General features: G+C 40.2%; 1 protein-coding gene across 1 annotated transcript in view; it reads right to left on the reverse strand.

The window, feature by feature from the left end:
• TPPP (tubulin polymerization promoting protein) overlaps positions 1–11,992 on the reverse strand; it is a 36,465-nt gene extending 24,473 nt beyond the window's left edge. The window contains exon 1 of the mRNA XM_010008357.1: positions 11,682–11,992. Within this exon, the coding sequence (XP_010006659.1) occupies positions 11,682–11,992 (311 nt within the window). The remainder of the gene's footprint in view (positions 1–11,681) is intronic.
• Between the last annotated feature and the right edge of the window lie 5,074 nt (positions 11,993–17,066).

A 17,066-nucleotide genomic window follows, 5' to 3' on the forward strand; every position in this document is an offset into this window, starting at 1 on the left:
ACAGCATCCATCACAGGAAAAAAATGTAAATAGCTTGAATTTGGAATAAAGGTTACTACTTGTTTCAATTTAAGACAGAGGAAAACAGCATAAGGAATATCAAAATACACTTCATTACATGTTATGGTTTCAAGGAACACAAACTAATTTTATGGTACCAACAGGAGGACCTAGACAGAGGGTGTTTAGGATGCTGAAGGATCCAGGGGGCAGAACAGGGATAGGTCAGGATTCCCTGATATACTCTATAAAAAGCGAGGAGGATGGGAAGCCCCTCCTTCCTGCTCCCTTCCTCCTTGCTGCTTTGCTGAACTCGCTCTGATGTCTCGGAGAGAGGCTCCTGCTTTGTCATCAGTTCGTCACATGCTCTGCAGGATGTGAATCCATCGGGTCCCTTGGCCCCTTTTCTGAAGTTTGACTCTGCTGTGAGGGACTTTTAAACCCTTATATCAGTGATCACTGAAATCAAGTTTTATATATATTTATGTATTTGTTCCTCATCCCACAAGTTAGTGTCCCTTCCTTTTTCTGTTAAACCTGTTCTAGTATTAACTTCCAACCTTTAAGCCTCTCTTCCTTATCCCCTTTTATCTTCTTGTGTGAGGGCAGAGGGGAGTAACAGAGAGCAATTCTGTTCTCTGATTTTGGTTCGCCTCAACCACTAAGCAGAGAAACGAGGTTTCCCCTAGTACCATGAAATAGCTTGGTGTGCAGCTGTAGTAGCAGTGTAGTCACCCTTTTTCATCTGTTCCACACCACAGAGCTTCATTTTTGCAGAAGTGAATACACAACAACTTTTGTGAAATACAGACTGCACATGATGATGAGTAAGAGCTGCCTACCCTCTCCTCTATGAACCACTCGTCAGTAGCCTCTTGTATTGCTCCAACACTGCTCTGGATCAGATAAAATCTCCATTCTCAACACTGTCAGTTCCATCCAGAAGCTTAACAAACACCACCCCACACTGAGTAACAATCAGCTCAGATATCATGAAGCAGATAATTCCAAGGTTAATTGGTATTACACTGGGGGTTATAATTAACATAGCTGCAGATTGTGTACAACTGAGTTAGAAGCCAAACAATAAACACAGACCTACCTTGTTCTCTCATACTGATTTTTCAATTGCGTATTGAACTACAATCCTGTTACAATATCAGTGTATATGTCTTGTTAGCTGAGAGAAAAAAATTATCCTTGTACACACTTTTATGATGATATAAATATATCAGTTGCATTTTCATAGCATAAAAGAATACAGCCACTGACAGCAAAACAACAACTCCTCTCATTATCTGACTTTTTTTAAAAAAAAAACAACAATATTTGCAACTGAAGAGCATCAAATAAGGACCCAAGACATCTGGGCAATGAAGAAAGTGCTGTCATGTGTCATGAGAGTCACAGCCTGGTGCCAAAGATCACCACTATTCTGCAGCTGCTGGCTCCCAAAGCACAAAGTGGTACAATGCTGTGCTGTATCACCAGCGACAAAGGGATGAATAGGTTTACAGCACTACTTTTTCTCACCAGATGATAATGGCTTTTCTTCACAACCTTATACTTTTCTGTCCCCTGAGGGATCACTCCAGAAACCTTTTGCTTTTCGAAGCATCCTATGCAGCATGACCTACAGTCATGAATATATGAAACACCGTAAGATTAAAAGATTCCCTGCACTTTCATAACTCTCCCTTCCAGAAAAAAGTTGAGGCAAAGAAAAAGGAAGAAAAATTAGTGCTACTACGGTAATGTTCTTCATTTTCTGTCAGCAATCAGTACCATCCTTTTATGAAGCATGGTGTTTAAAACACCAAGCTATGCCAAGAAAGCTACAGCATTCATATCTGTCAGTGCAACAGGCTGGACAACCAGTCAGCACAGCACCACAGCTCTAGCTGCACCAGATCCATTCCTGCAGCTAGCACAGTCCATGGCAAGCTCTCATTAGCTGTGTGCCATGTAGCTTTGCACAGAACATGGCAACATTCCCAAAAAGGATCTCCAGAAGCAATTACTGGGAAGTAAACACAGAAAGAAAACCTAGTGAGCTTTAGGAACATCATACATTCAAAATAGACATGAAGTGCAGTTGTTTTTACAATGAACTCCTGTCTCCACTAAAACAACTCACCTGAAGGTATTTTCCACTGCTTGCCATCACTGATAAGGACTCAGGTTGGACCTAAAGCTTGTGCCCATTGCCCCTCATCCTGTCACTAGGAACTACTTGAAAAGAGTCTGGCTGCATCCTCCTTGCACACACCATTTAAATATTTAAAATCATAGAATATGCTGAGTTGGAAGGGACCCATCAGGATTGTGAAGTCCATCTCCTGTCCCTGTGTAGGGCACCTCAATAATCACACCATGTGCCTAATAGCATCATCCAAATGCTTTTTGGACCCAGGCAGGCTTGGTGCTGCGATCACTTCCCTGGGGAGCTTGTTCCAGTGCTCAACCACCCTCTGGGTGAAAAACTTTTTCCTGAAATCTAACCTAAACCTTCCCTTCCTGTCATTTCCCCAAGTCCTGTCATTGGTCACAGGAGTGAAGAAATCAGTACCTGCCCCATCTCTCCCCCTCGTGAGGATGCCACAGACACCCCTCAGCCTCCTCCAAGCTGAATAATCCAAGTGACCCCAGATGCTCCTTTCCAGACCCTTCACCATCCTTGTGGCTCTCCTTTGGACACTCTCCAATAGATTGATGTCTTTTTTATATTGTGGTGTCCAAAACTACACACATTACTAAAGGTGAGGCCACACCAGTGCAGAGTACAGCAGGACAAACATCTCCCTTGATCAGTTGGCAATGCTGTGCTTGTTGCACCCCAGGACACAGTTGGCCCTCCTGGCTGGCAGGGCACACTGCTGGTTTATATTCTGTTTGACATCAACCAGATCCCCCCGGTCTCTCTCTGCCACACTGCTCTCCAGCCACTTGTTCCCTAGTCTGTACTTCTCACCAGGGTTGTCTCATCCCAGGTGCAGAATCCAGCACTTGTCCTTCTTAAACATCATGTGGTTGCTGACTGTCCATCTCTCTAACTTGTCAAGACCTCTCTGCAGGCACTGCCTGCCCTCGACGGAGTCGACAGCTCCTCCCAGCTTTGCATCATCAGCAAACTTAGAATTCCTCCAAGTCTTGCATCCAAGTCATTGATGAAGATGTTGAAGAGGCCTGGGCCTAGGATGGAGCCCTGCAGGACCCCACTAGTAACTGGTCACCATCTGATGTTACCCCCTTCACTGCCACCTTTCATGTTCAACCTGTGAGCCAGTTGTTCACCCACTGTATAGCATGGTTGTCTGTGCTGGACATTTGCTCGACGTTTTGTCCAGGAGGATACTGTGAGAAACAGTATCAAAATCCTTGCTGAAGTCCAGAAATATTACATCCACTAGCTTTCTTTGATCAACTAGATGAGTTACCTTGTCATAAAAGGAAATTAAGTTTGACAAGCAGGACTTTCCCTTTGTGAAGCCATGCTGGCTGTGACCGATGACTGTGTTGTCCTCCAGACATTTTTCAGTAACTCCCAGAATAATCTTGACTATAATTTACCAGGCACCGAAGTTCGACTGACCGGGCTGTAGTTTCCAGGGTTCTCCTTCTTGCACTTCTTAGATATTGGAATAACATTAGCCAGTTTCCAGTCAACTGGGCCAAGGCTTCAAGCTCATCTTGCTTAGTCCTCATGCTGTGCACATTAGTGTAGAAACACTTCACGTGTGGTACATTGCAGCCACCACCTTGCAAAGCAGAATGAGGGATCCCATTAGTGTTTGGTTCCTCAAATTTTGCCACACCATCCCATTGCTCACCATTGGCAACCCTGGTTTTGTCCTCTACCTCCTTCCAAGCTAGTTTAAAGCTCTATCAACAAGCCCCACTAGCTCCTGTGCTATTTTTTCCTATCTAAGAAAAGTGCATATTATCCTATTTTACCATCCCAGGTGTTGAGCAGATCATCCCATGATAAAAGAATCCAAATTTTTCTGCTTGCACCACTCTCAGAGCCATACATTGACTGGATGCATTTGTCTACTCTTATTAGTATCATTCCTTGTAAACAGGAGGATCAAGATCACAACCTGAGCTCCCAGTCCTTCAGTCAAACATCCCAATGCCCTTACATCTGTTTTAATTGCCCTCAGATTTATCTTTATTATTTTATCACTGCCTGTTTGAACAACAAGTAATGGGTAGCAATCTGAGAGCCTTACTAGGGTAGGGAGTCTAGCTGTAATGTCCCTTACCTGAGCCCCTAGGAGACAATAGACTTTCCTGTGAGTTGGGTCCAGCCCGCCATTCTCTTCAGAAGGGAGTATCCTATTACAACTACCCTTCTTTTCCACTTAGCACAGATGGTCACAATGTGGGCTGCAGTTGGTTTAGTTTTGAGAGGCACTTCCGTCTCAGAAGGAACCTCTCCCTCCTTATCAGTAGTCTGTCCTTCTAGTTCCAGGACCTCATACCTGTTATAGGAGTTGCCAGACCTGCTTCTTGGATTTTCAGAGGCAGGAGGAACCTTCCTCCTGGTACGTTTAGTGACCCGCTTCCAGCCCTTGTCATCAGCAGACTCTTGACTGCTTGGTTCTGGGTCCACCTGCTTCTCCATTGGAGTGGAGGTTTGAGATTCCTGAGAGTCTTGAGACTGAAACATCTCTGAAAATATTCTGTCAATCTCCTGCTCGTCTGCTCAAATACTATATAGCCTGTTCATTTCCTCCTCTAGGTTCTTCACCTGGCAACATAGCTCTTCCAACAACCACACACCTTTTACAGAAGGACTGATTCTCAGCCCAAGCCTCATGGAGAGACACCAGAAACTCCTAGCAACTGGTAACCTAAACAGCTATATCTACCATTTTCAGGTCAGTCTGGCTGGAGGTCTCCACTGTAGCTGGACCAGTAACCCCAGCAAGCTACAGGGGATTGAGCTCTTTGGCGTGTCAATATCATAACTTCCAGAAGCTTATGCAAGTTCACTAGTAGTGTTTGTTGCCACTATCAGCTGTGCCCCACTGGTCAGGAAGGAGCCCTGCTGCTCAAACTGCCTCAGGCAAACTGCTGTGCCTTGTCCCTGTTGGCCCACTCCTGTTCTTCCTTCCCAGGTGCAGGACCCTACACTTCCCCTTGTTGAACATCAATAGGTTCTTCTTTGCCCAGCTCTCTACCCTGTCCACATCAGACTAGATGGCAGCACAGCCCTCTGGAGTGTCAGCCACCCCTCCCAGTTTTGCATCATCAGCAAACTTAATGAGGATACGCTCAGCTCCCTCGTCCAGGTCATTGATGAAGATGTTGAAAAAGACCAGACCAAATACTGACCCCTGAGGGACACCACTAACTACAGGCCTCCAACTTGACCCTTCTCCACACAGCCAGCTCTCAATCCACCTCACTGTCTACTCATCTGGTGCACACTACCTCAGTTTCCTAATGAGGATGTTGTGGGAGACAGTATCAAAAGTCTTGCTGAAATCAAGGTAGATAACATCCAGTGCTCTCCTCCCATCTAGCCAGCCAGTTATGACATAGAAGGCAATCAGATTGGTCAAGTGTGATTTATTTCCCTTTGGTGAATCCATGCTGACTTCTCCCAGTGAGACACCCTTTGCTTTCACATATTTTGAGACGACATCCAGAACGACTTGGTCCAACACATTAATGGGAACAGAGGGGAAACTAACTAGCTGGTAGTTCCCTGGGTCTTCCCTCTTGCCCTTTTTGAAGACTGGAGTGACACAGGCCATCCTCCAGTCCTCAGGCACTTCTCCTGTTCTCCATGACCTCTCAAACATGGTGGAGAGTGGCCTAGCAATAGCATCTGCCAGCTCTCTTAGAACTCATGGATGCATCCCATCAGGGCCCATGCATTTACGGATGTCCAGTTTGGCTAAGTAGCCTCTAACCTGGTACTACTCGACTGAGGGAAAGCCTTCATCTCTCCAGACCTTATCTCTTACCTCCAAGGTCCAGGATTCAAGTGGGTCAAGCTTCAAAAAAAAATTTGGATTTTGTTCATGTTTCTTCTGTTGGCTCAAGTGATCCTTAAGTCTGTCTTCCTTTACTGTGGGTACTGCTTCACACCCACAGGCTCTGCTAGCAGACTCAGGGAACTGGGAACCCTGAGGACAAGCCCTACCAGCTGAAATGCAAGATAAAAAAAGGCACTGAGTATCTCTGCCTTTTATATGTCCCTTCTCACTCAGTCCCCAGCCACACTGAGCAGGTGGCACACACTTCTGCTACCACTGCACTTACAGAAGCCTCTCATGTTGCCCTTCACCCCCTCGATATAGTCTCAACTCCAGCTGTACTTTGACTTCCCTCACTCTGTTCCTTCACCCATGGACTATACTCCTCCAACATATCCTCTCCCTCCTTCCACTTCCTGTGTACTTCCTTTTCATGTTTGACCTCAATCAGAATCTCCATGTTCATCCATGGTGGCTTGTTGCCAGGCTTGCTTGACTTTGTGCACAGGGGAATGGTCTGCTCCTGTGCTCTGAGGAAGCTGTCTTGAAGATCAACCAGCTCTTCTAGGCCCCTCTGCCCTCCAGGGCAGCTTCCTGTGGAAAACTGAATGGGCCAAGATCTGCACTTCTGAAGTCCAGGGTTAGAATTCTGTTGCTCATCTTGTTCACTCCTCCAGGATCTTAAATGTTACAGTCACCTGGTTGCTGCAGCCTCATGCTTTACAAATAAATCAAATTCTACTTCAGTCCATGAAAAACAAGAAGCAAAGTCTACATTGATGTTTAACAGTCTAGAAAATACTTTCTTGTTATTTGGTAAAAAGAGGTAATTTTGTAACAGAGACTTCACACAGCTGCTTTTATAAATGAAAAATGGGTGATTTTAAATGATGGTGCAATATCATGAAATTAGGCTGACTTGCAAAAACAACAACAACAAAACCAACCAACAAACAAACAAAAGAACAACAACCAAAAAACCCATCAACAGACCCTCTTAAAACACACAAGATCACCTATCATAGCCCTGTTTCTGCTTTAAACCAGTAGATGTCCTTGTAGTCCACAAGCAACATGCCAATACCAAGTAAACTATTATACTGTGTAACCATGCAACATTCCATTTCAGCTGAGAAACAGATCACCCACCACTGTAACTATAGGTTTTCATGTGATATCTACTTACACAAAAGGCTGTTTTTAAAATCATAATCAGCATACATGATTAGGAGTTCAGAGCTTAACCATTTTACATGCACAAAACAAGGCTGCTTAACAGCAAGTGGATCAAAAAGCATCTTCCTTTAAGTGATCACTTAAAATTTTTGCTTCTTGGCAGAAGGGAGAGAAGAGTTGCTTTATTTTTTTAAAATAAAAAGCCTTTATAGAATAAAGTGAAAAAGACAACATTACATTTGGCTTCTTGGACAAGAAAGAAAATTGGATCTTAATTTCATTTAAAATACAGCAATAAAGAACACTTTCTGTTGTAACTTACCTACATTTCTGTCTATAACTGCACTACTCCAGTTTGTCTGCCTTCACAGATTTATTAGCACAGATTATGTTCTGCGTACCATTCTACATCCACTTAAAACTTATTTCTTGATATACTGAAGTACACAAGTTTACTTATTATGCCTACTTCATGCATAAAATGGGATTACACGAGTGAGATTCTATGTCACTATTAAAAGAATCTCTCCAGTAAGGAAGTAAAACACAGAATGTGTTTCATTTATATATAAAGACCGCTTCATAGCTATTTACATATTTAAAAGATTTAAGAGAGGCTTCAGTAAAAGCTCTGTTAAATTCAAAGTACTACAGAAAAATCCCATAGAATTATATTTGTTTTGAATGAGTGCAGGTGTCAAACTACTACTATTTTTAAATATAGTAAGAAAACAAGAAGAATTATAATTGTTCACTACAAAGAAAATACAACAATTTTATTATAGTCAACAAATGGGGAAAACACATACTCATTCTTGCCAAGAGTTTTCTTGCTGGCTGCTTAGAACAAGTATTACCCATTTTAATTCTTACACAGTCTTAGAGCAATGGTGAATGCTGGTCTCAGGTGAAAGCTCTCATTGTAGAGACCTGACTGATTCAGACTGTGGGAAATAGGTAGGCTAAACAGCTGACTGTGAAAGATGTACTAAGCATAGATTATGGGCGGGACTGTGCAAAAGTCAGGGCACAATTAAGTGTGTTGTGAAGATTCTCCAAGGAAACAAAACCTTCCTTTCTCAAAAAGATGAAGGAGAGTTTTCTGGCCTTTAGAACACATGGCTTCCTCAGCAACAAGAAAACATGTTGATGTAACATGCAAAACTATCAATGGAATCTGAAGGGACTTAATCTTTTACCCAAAAATATTTTAGAGGCTGGGAAGTAAGGTATATTTACAAAGCTTCTGTAGATTAACTAGTCTTCGATATCAATCCAGTATAGAACCACAACAATTTGCTTAAAATTGAACACATAGTAACATCAAAACAAACAAATGTTTCTATGGAGACAACTATCTAAATAAATGCTTACAATGGATCCAAGACGTGACGTCACCCAGGCCTGCCTGCAACCATAGTAACATACAAGTGTAAACAGAAATATTTTTATTTTTCTATCTAATAATGTTACAGAATTAGCAGTTTTATGGCAGTGCTTAAACCATACTTTTGCAATGTTGAGTAGTAACACTTCTAAAGTAAGAGCAGAGATATTTATATCAGGGCTATTACTATTACCATATTAACTACATACAAGTGGAGTATGTGTATGGCATAGCTAACATATCAAATTTCCCAGAGCAGTTGTTGACCCCAATAAACAAAGAAATTTAAGTTCTTAAGGCAACATGCCATAATGCTAGTCAAAGATCAGTAATATCTATTCTTCTTGAGTATTTGCTTTCTTTAATACAAAAAGAGCTCTTAATATTATTGTGTCACAATGTCTTGCTGGATTAAGAAGAATGCAGCCACGCATTGTTTTTCATACCAAATGCAGAACACTTATGTGCTCTTTTCCTGTGTCAGCAATTATTTTAGTCTCTCCAAAACAACAAGATTCACTAAACCCCTATATTTGCACTCTGCAAGGACAATACAAGACACACAGCCTACAAACTTCTGCAACTCTGCAAAAGTAATACAAATGAAACAGTCAGTTAATAAGGAAAATTTCCAAGAAGGAAGAAATTGTTTCAACTATTGAAAAGATAACCACAGAACTCTCATTCACATTAAAACTATCAATCAATGACATCAATGCTATTGCATGTCTGCCAGTTGTATGTCTCTAAATTCAGTAGACCCACATTGCATTATTACTTCCTTTGCAAAATATAAAAGAAGGATGTCTATATAAGTTTCAAATAGCATGTGAAAAATTAATGCCTGGCATAATATTGCTAAGATATTTATACTAAAACCCTACATTTCAGTAGAAGCCTGAGGTACAGGTAAATTAAAGTTATTTTAATTTAAAAATGATGGAACACTATTTTTAGTCCTGTCATGAAAATTTCACATACAGTAATTTATGAAAACTTCCCTTCTCATAATATATGATTGTGACTTACCCTTGTCTTCAAGTATGGATATGAATTTAGGGACCAGTTAAAAAAATTACTTCCTACGAAGTATTTTTAGGCTTCTTTTTTAACAATGATGTGAGCCAGTTTTTCAGATAAGAATTTATTTTTGCCATTTAAAGAAGCAAAGCTATCCTGAAAGCAATTAGCAAAAGATATTTTTATGTACCTTTGAGAAAGAAGATAGCTTTGAAATTAAAATCTACCCTGCAACTATAGTGTTGCTGTTGTATGCAGTCCAATGAACATATGAAGAAAAGAGTCCAACATCTCAAGTTTTGACTGTGAAACTCTAAAATACAGCAAGGAGCCAGCTCACCACATAGTTACATTTACTATTGTGTACACTTTTGTTGGTTTTGGTACAATTTTCATAAATTTCATCCCATAAGATATTGTAAAATTTGGTAATTCACTCTTTACAATTTTGTTTGCTTTTCCAGGTGCAGCAGGCATAGAAAGATAACCATATTTAATGAGATGTCTTTATTTTATGTTTTTATAACCTAAAAAATCCACAAACATTTCCTTTTCTACTTATTCTAGAAATGGCAGTCTATCCCAACTTCATTAATGCAATACAAATACTTGGCATAAATGTAGGTAGTTTTCCTCTATCTCTAGGGATGCAACTTATAAATTCATACACACTGCTACTCTCACAAGTAGACTTTGGCTTTTCATTTCAACTACCAAGATACACCAAACCCATCTCACTGAACCACTATGGTTGACTGTAAGAATGTCAGGCTAAGGTCCATCTTGAAGACACAGTCTAGCTGCAGGACCTCAAAACAACAGCGAAGGACAGAGTCTTCTGATACCCAGAATAAATTGTCTATCATAGATGAAGACAGAAACCAACAAACATAAAGACTAAACAACCCTTCAGATCAGCTAGTTCACTGATTGCATACCTAGCTGGCAACACAACTTTCAAAAAATACAAGGAGGGACTCAAAAACAAAATGGACTGATAAAAGAACAAGAGGGTTGGAGTGTGCATATATGGTGCTTTTAATTGCCTAGATAAGATCCCTGAGGAGAAAACAAACAAAAGAAATCAAAAAAGTAACGTCATTCTAACTGTCCATGTTGCACTGGACAACCTTTCAAGATTAAAGGCCTTTTTTTCTCTGCCTTTCTTTGCTTTGATGCACTCTAAAGGGTCAGAGCTTATAGCAAGTTTTCTCAATAACCCTTGAAAGCAATTCAGTTTGCATGTTCCCCCCAGCATTACATCACAGTAGGTGAAAGTACAAGTCAAATAAATGTTCCTATAAGCTACAATGACAATCAAAGTACCTTCCTTAAAGCCAGTCCCTCAACACAACAAGGTATGAGACAATTTAAACAGTTACTGTGGTAATAAAAAGCAGAAAAGACAAGGTTATCAGATCAGATACAGGGGAAAGGGGAAGGTAAAAACGTTCCAGTTTTACACAAAGAAAAAAAAAATTGAGTCTTCCCTTGGATTTGACAAGTTTCTGGATCAAGCCTGTCTACATTTTCAATCCAGGCAGAGAGTCACTAAAGCTCCAGTCTATTCACAAGATTAAGTTAGGACCATTGAGATAATCCCAACCAATTAATCACAGCCATGGTTCTGCATCACAAATTCACAATCAATTTTGCATGGCCCTACACTTTAAGCCTAAGTAGGTATTGTGCTGGACATCACAACTGTTGTTAGGAACACTGGCTTTTAGTACATATCCCATATTACTCCTCTGTGGCTGAGTTTTGGCAAGATATAAAAATACATCAGGATTTAATTCAGATACTCGTCAGGAAAAAGTCACACCGTTTACTGCAATTAAAAACATGTATGTGTTGAAATAGCCCAGATTTGTCCTGATCACATCATATCTCTTTGCACAACATTAAGACCTGTGACGCTGAACCTGTATTTTCAGACAAAGCAACACAGTTTCATAAAGGGACATGAAATAAATTGTATCTCATTAATAGATTGTGACAGAGACATACAGTGTCTCACAATATCTGTAAGCAACAGAAAATAAATTTAGATGATAGCTGTAAAACATGTTGGGGAGACACAAAACCAATGGCAGAAAGGAACTTACTTGATTTTACTGAAGACAATGTCAACGTCTGTGATTGTCACGTTCTTTCCATCTATCACATGACAGTCCTTACATAGCTTTGACCAGTTCTTCCCATGCATCTCTTTTCCTGTGGCTCTTGTATCACCATGGATGGCAAATTTTCTAAAGGCCTCTTCCAGAGCACTTATTTCTCCTGCCATAGCTCCCTCATGGGAGCTGTTCGATTCACAGGATAATCGTTTTGCTGCTCGATCTTTTGCCGGATCTGAAGGAGATTTTGGAGGAGTCTTATTCACAGGTTTGGTTAACTTCACCTTGTTTTCAGCCATTGTGCTATGAAGAAGAGAAGGGTAAACTCGTTACAATGAAATTGCAGTATTTACTTTCTGTTAAGCTACAGGCTACAGTCCATGTCACATCACATGAAGAATAAGTGGTCTATAAAGTCAGCAAGAACTCAGTGCCTTCCATCATCAAACAGTTTATATATAGAACTATGTAACTTTGCCCACCTATACAAAAAATCTATTAAAAAAAAAAAAATCAGGGAAAGAACATTCCAAACAAACCTCACTTCACCATCATTATATCAGCCAACAATAGCACATTCAAGTGTTAATTTAATTTTTCTTTCATTTTTAATGGCAATCACCACAGTCACTCTACTAGTTTGGATAAAAGTATGCCCTTTATATTGTAGGCATTACTACCTGCTTCTATTTCTGAAGGAAAAATAAACACATTTTCTGGACTGTGGCTTCTTAATTACTGTTACTGAAAAATGAAATAATTTGAAACTGCAGCAAAAATATTAATTCTATAGCACTTATATTACATTATGTAAGGGCTAACAAGTAAGGAAGCCTCAGAAATGCTTAGAAGAGTCTCTTTTGTTAACACAACCTTTTATTTCTCAAGTTTATGCCCAAAGAACTGTAAATGTGAAATTCATTTGGTATCAACACATTCACAATGAAGGAGCACTGAGAAGGGATATCAGTACTGCAGAGAACAACTCTCAGATTACCCTATATTCATGTAGGATAGGTTTTCCTCTTAAAAGAAGCCTTAAACTGAGCAGCAGAACACTAGAGTTATTTTCAGGTGTCTTCACAAAAACAAAACAAAACAAAAAACCAAAACAAACAAACAAAAAATAAAACACCATACCCTAACATGCCAGAAGCATGGCATAGAAGTCTTTGCCTTCTGCCCATCCATTCTTAGCTTGGCAGAAGTAAGAGGCACTGAAAAGCCTAGGCTTCTCTCAACATGCAGACTGTTGCCCAGACTCAAATCTGTGGTGCTGCTTGATTTCAGTAAAGCATTTGACATCATCTCAGACAGCATCCTCCCAGCTAAACTGAGGAAGTGTGGTCTGGATGACTAGGTAGTGAGGTAGAATCTGAACTGGTTGAAGGAAAGAAGTCAGAGTTGTGGTCAGTGGGGCAGAGTTTAAGATACAGGCCTTTGTCTAGTGGAGTCCCTCAGGGGTTGGTACTGGGACAAGTACTATTGTATATATCCATCAACGACCTGAATGAGGTAACCCAGTGTACTGTCAGTAAGTTTGCTGATGACACAAAACTGAGAGGAGTGGCTGACACACCAAAGGGTTGTGCTGCTATTCAGCAAGACTTGGGACAGCCTGAAGAGCTGGGCAGGGAGAAATTTAATAAAATACATCAAGGGCAAGTGTAGAGTCTTGCATTTGGGAAACAACAACCCCATGTACCAGTACAGGGTGGGGGCTGACCTGCTGGAGAGCAGTGTAGAAGAAAGGGACCTGGGGGTCCTGGTGGACAGGAGGATGACCATGAGCCAGCAATGTGCCCTTGTGGCCAAGAAGGCCGATGGCGTCCTGGGGTGCATTAGAAAGGGGGTGGTTAGTAGGGCAAGGGAGGTTCTCCTCCCCCTCTATTCTGCCTAGTGAGGCTGCATCTGGGGTATTGTGTCCAGTTCTGGGCCCCACAGTTCAAGAAGGACAGGGAAGTGCTTGAGAGAGTCCACTGCAGAGCCACAAAGATGATGAAGGGAGTGAAGTTTCCCTTATGAGGAAAGGCTGAGGGAGCTGGGTCTCTTTAGCAGGAGACTGAGGGGTGACCTCATAATTGTTTTCTAATATGTAAAGGGCAAGTGTCAGTAGGATGGAGTCAGGCTCTTCTCAGTGATGTCCAATGATAGGACAAGAGGCAACAATTGCAAGCTGAAGCATAGGAGGTTCCACGCAAAAATAAGGAAAAACATGTTCACTGTGAGGGTAACAGAGCACTGGAACGGGCTGCCCAGAGAGGGTGTGGAGTCTCCTCTGCAGACATTTCAAAACCTGCCTGGACACATTCCTGTGTGACCTACTCTCAGCAATTCTGTTCTGGCAGGGGCGGTTGGACTAGATGATCTTCCCTTCCAAACCCTAACATTCTGTCCTTCTGTGCAACAAATTTTAACCCAGAAAGAAGAGATGCTTCAGGTATCAGAAGTTTGACCACTAATGGATAGGGGCTAGAAAGTCCACCATACTTACCTTGTACAATCCTCTGAAGTCACAGCTGGACATGGTATGTGACTAACATATGCAAAGATTGGTATGTATTTCTAGTTAAGGTTTTATTTTATTTTTATTAAGGTTTTATTTCTGCATAAGATATGAAGTTCTTCTGGGTTATATACAGACTCCCTCAGCAATGGAAACAATTCTAAAATTTTACCTTTTCTGATATTTCTTCATTTCTGTCACCTGAACAACCAAGACATATCCTTTCTTTCATGCTGCAACAGAACTAACCATAACTACCAGTAGGCCGCAGTTAGAATCAACCATTTAATAAAAACTATACTAAAGGACATTTGTCCTTTACAACTGACCAAATACAACATGCCCAAAGCACTACTGTCTATTTTGAAAACATCCAAGTAAATGCTTAAAAAGGCTGTTATTCTTAAGCCTTGGGATTCTTCTGTTTTGTTTACACTGTCAGCACAAGTTTTGGCCAACAAACCAAAATGTTAAATTAAAATTAATGACAGGAATTTACTAAATGCAGCCTGAGTGTTATATATGCACCTTAACAATAAAAATAAAAGCACAGAGAGGGGAAAAAAAGAGCTGGACATTTTAAAATTAATTAAAAAATTAAAACCTAACTAATTCACATTTCTATTTCCTTTGTGTCCTGCATGTTCTCCAAAGAACAGCAATTTTACCTCAAACTTTTCTGAAAGTCACACAACACTGAAACTCCAAAACAATAAGCACCCACAGTAAATTGTAAGCTACTACAAGTAGTACAAATGCATACATTCTTGTCTAGATCAGTCTACTGAGATGATCAGTCTAAACTGAGATGATCAGAGTGCACACATTATTTTGCTACACAATCAGTGGTGAGAGAACATAAGAAGAGGGGAGGGAGAGGGAGGAAGGATAGTATCAGCAAAAGAAGTCTCTATTTTCATGTCTATATAGGATATTAAAAACCAAACTTAGCTCCAAAAACAAGTAACAGGACAGAAGAAAGCAAAGCTCTGCTATGGTAAATACAGCTCATCTAATTTAACCTAAAATGTGTTTTAAAAACCAACTAGTGTTTTCAAATCACAAGCTAAAAAACCCACACTTGAAAGAGTTTTGATTTTCTAAATCATGTGATCTTTCAAATAACTGCATTACTTTTTTGTCTGTAATACTGTCTCATACTGTCTTCAATATGATAGCTGTATTTAAAATATTTCTTACTTTCAGTTGGTAATAAATTAAAACATTATAAACTTCTAGGAAAAATGCTTAAATATATTTGGCCTTGAGAATAATAGCTCATGTCTAGACTTAGTTCTCTCCGACATGAAAAAAATGAACATTTTATTGGGGTGTTCTGAGCAGTTCTGGGCTGGGGGAACAGCAGACACTCTATAGAAAATGCTACCGTTTTGAATGGTAAAATCTGGTATGCAAAGCAGACTCATTTCAAAAAAATTCTCCCCATCTTAAGTAGAAGGTTAAGCATAGATTAAAACTAGAGCTCTGTTGTGGTTGCCAAAAATTCTCATGGATACTCCTTTTCTTGATGAACCATGATTATAATTTACCTGTTAAAATCCAATGCAACAGCATAATATTTACTAAAAAGAAGTTACACGGTTTATGAAAATACTGACCTAGCCTCAATTTAAAATTTTGTTTCTTAACACTACAAACAACACACTCTGAGGATATTCATTAATACACCACATTAGAAGGTAAAGAATTGCACAACACAGAATACAAAATCAGCTTTTTAATGGGGTCAGCTCCTTCAATTTTACCTTTTTTTCGTGCGATTAGAGTTGAAGGAGATCATGCCATGTTGAAAAAAATTATATATATAAAAAAAAAAACACTAAAAAAAAAAGGACAGAATAAGGTGTTTGCCAAAAATTCAAGATCAAATGCAGCTTTGAGTCTTCCTTAGCCTTTTTTTTTCTTGGACAAAGGGATGAGAAGGTGCTTTCTGTGCAGAGAGGGTTATAGGTGGAAGTGGCAAACGGAACTGACTACTCTAAAATACCATTTCTACAATTCAGTAAAAACAAAATTAACCCACTCTGAAAAACCATGAGCTGTGTAGATGCCAACTATAACAACTACAGCTATCCAAATAAATGCTTTTCATCATCTAATATGCACCTAGTTGGATAATACTACATTTCCAGAACCAGAAGAGGGAAGGAGGAAGGGACTAGCCACTGATCCCATCCTCTACAAATACCATTGGCTCCAATAGAGCAGGTCCACATGACCAAAAGCAGCAATATAAGACATTAAGAAAGAGGCCGCCTAAGTGGATGTTAAGAGCTCAGAAGGCTTTGTGGAAGAACTGTCCCCAAAAACTGGGGTTCCAGAAATCCACAGAGTATTTAGACAACCAGGTGTTGTGTTATGAACTGCTATAGTCTGTGTCATGCAATACTCCCTTAGTATCATGAAACAACAGTTCCTGCCCCTACTGTCACTCTCCAATAGGTAAATACAGCACATTATACAGACAGAGGTAGCTATACAGACAGAGATTAAGCTAGGGATCAAATGGACTGAGGTCATGACTAACTCATGCTAAAATAGACTGAAAGTGCAGATCTGTGTTCCCAACACATGCCTAACCCATTAGAAAAAGTTTTCTCATATTATCACACTTCGTTTCAGCCAGAGACATACTCATCTGCAGACAAACACATGGGAGAACTCCACTAGATAAAGTCACGTATTCATCTGGATTCTTTAAAAACTTTACTATTGTTTCTGTGAATTCCGCTTGCCAATTCTCTATTGCTGCATGAATACCAGCTACATATAAATAAGCCCAAAGTCTCAGTACTGACCAACTGCCAGCAATACTTAAAGACTTTGATTATTTACACTCTTTCACT

This window comes from Chaetura pelagica, unplaced genomic scaffold (genome assembly GCF_000747805.2).
Source record: "Chaetura pelagica isolate M959 unplaced genomic scaffold, ChaPel_1.0 scaffold71, whole genome shotgun sequence".
Taxonomy (NCBI): Eukaryota; Metazoa; Chordata; class Aves; order Apodiformes; family Apodidae; genus Chaetura; species Chaetura pelagica.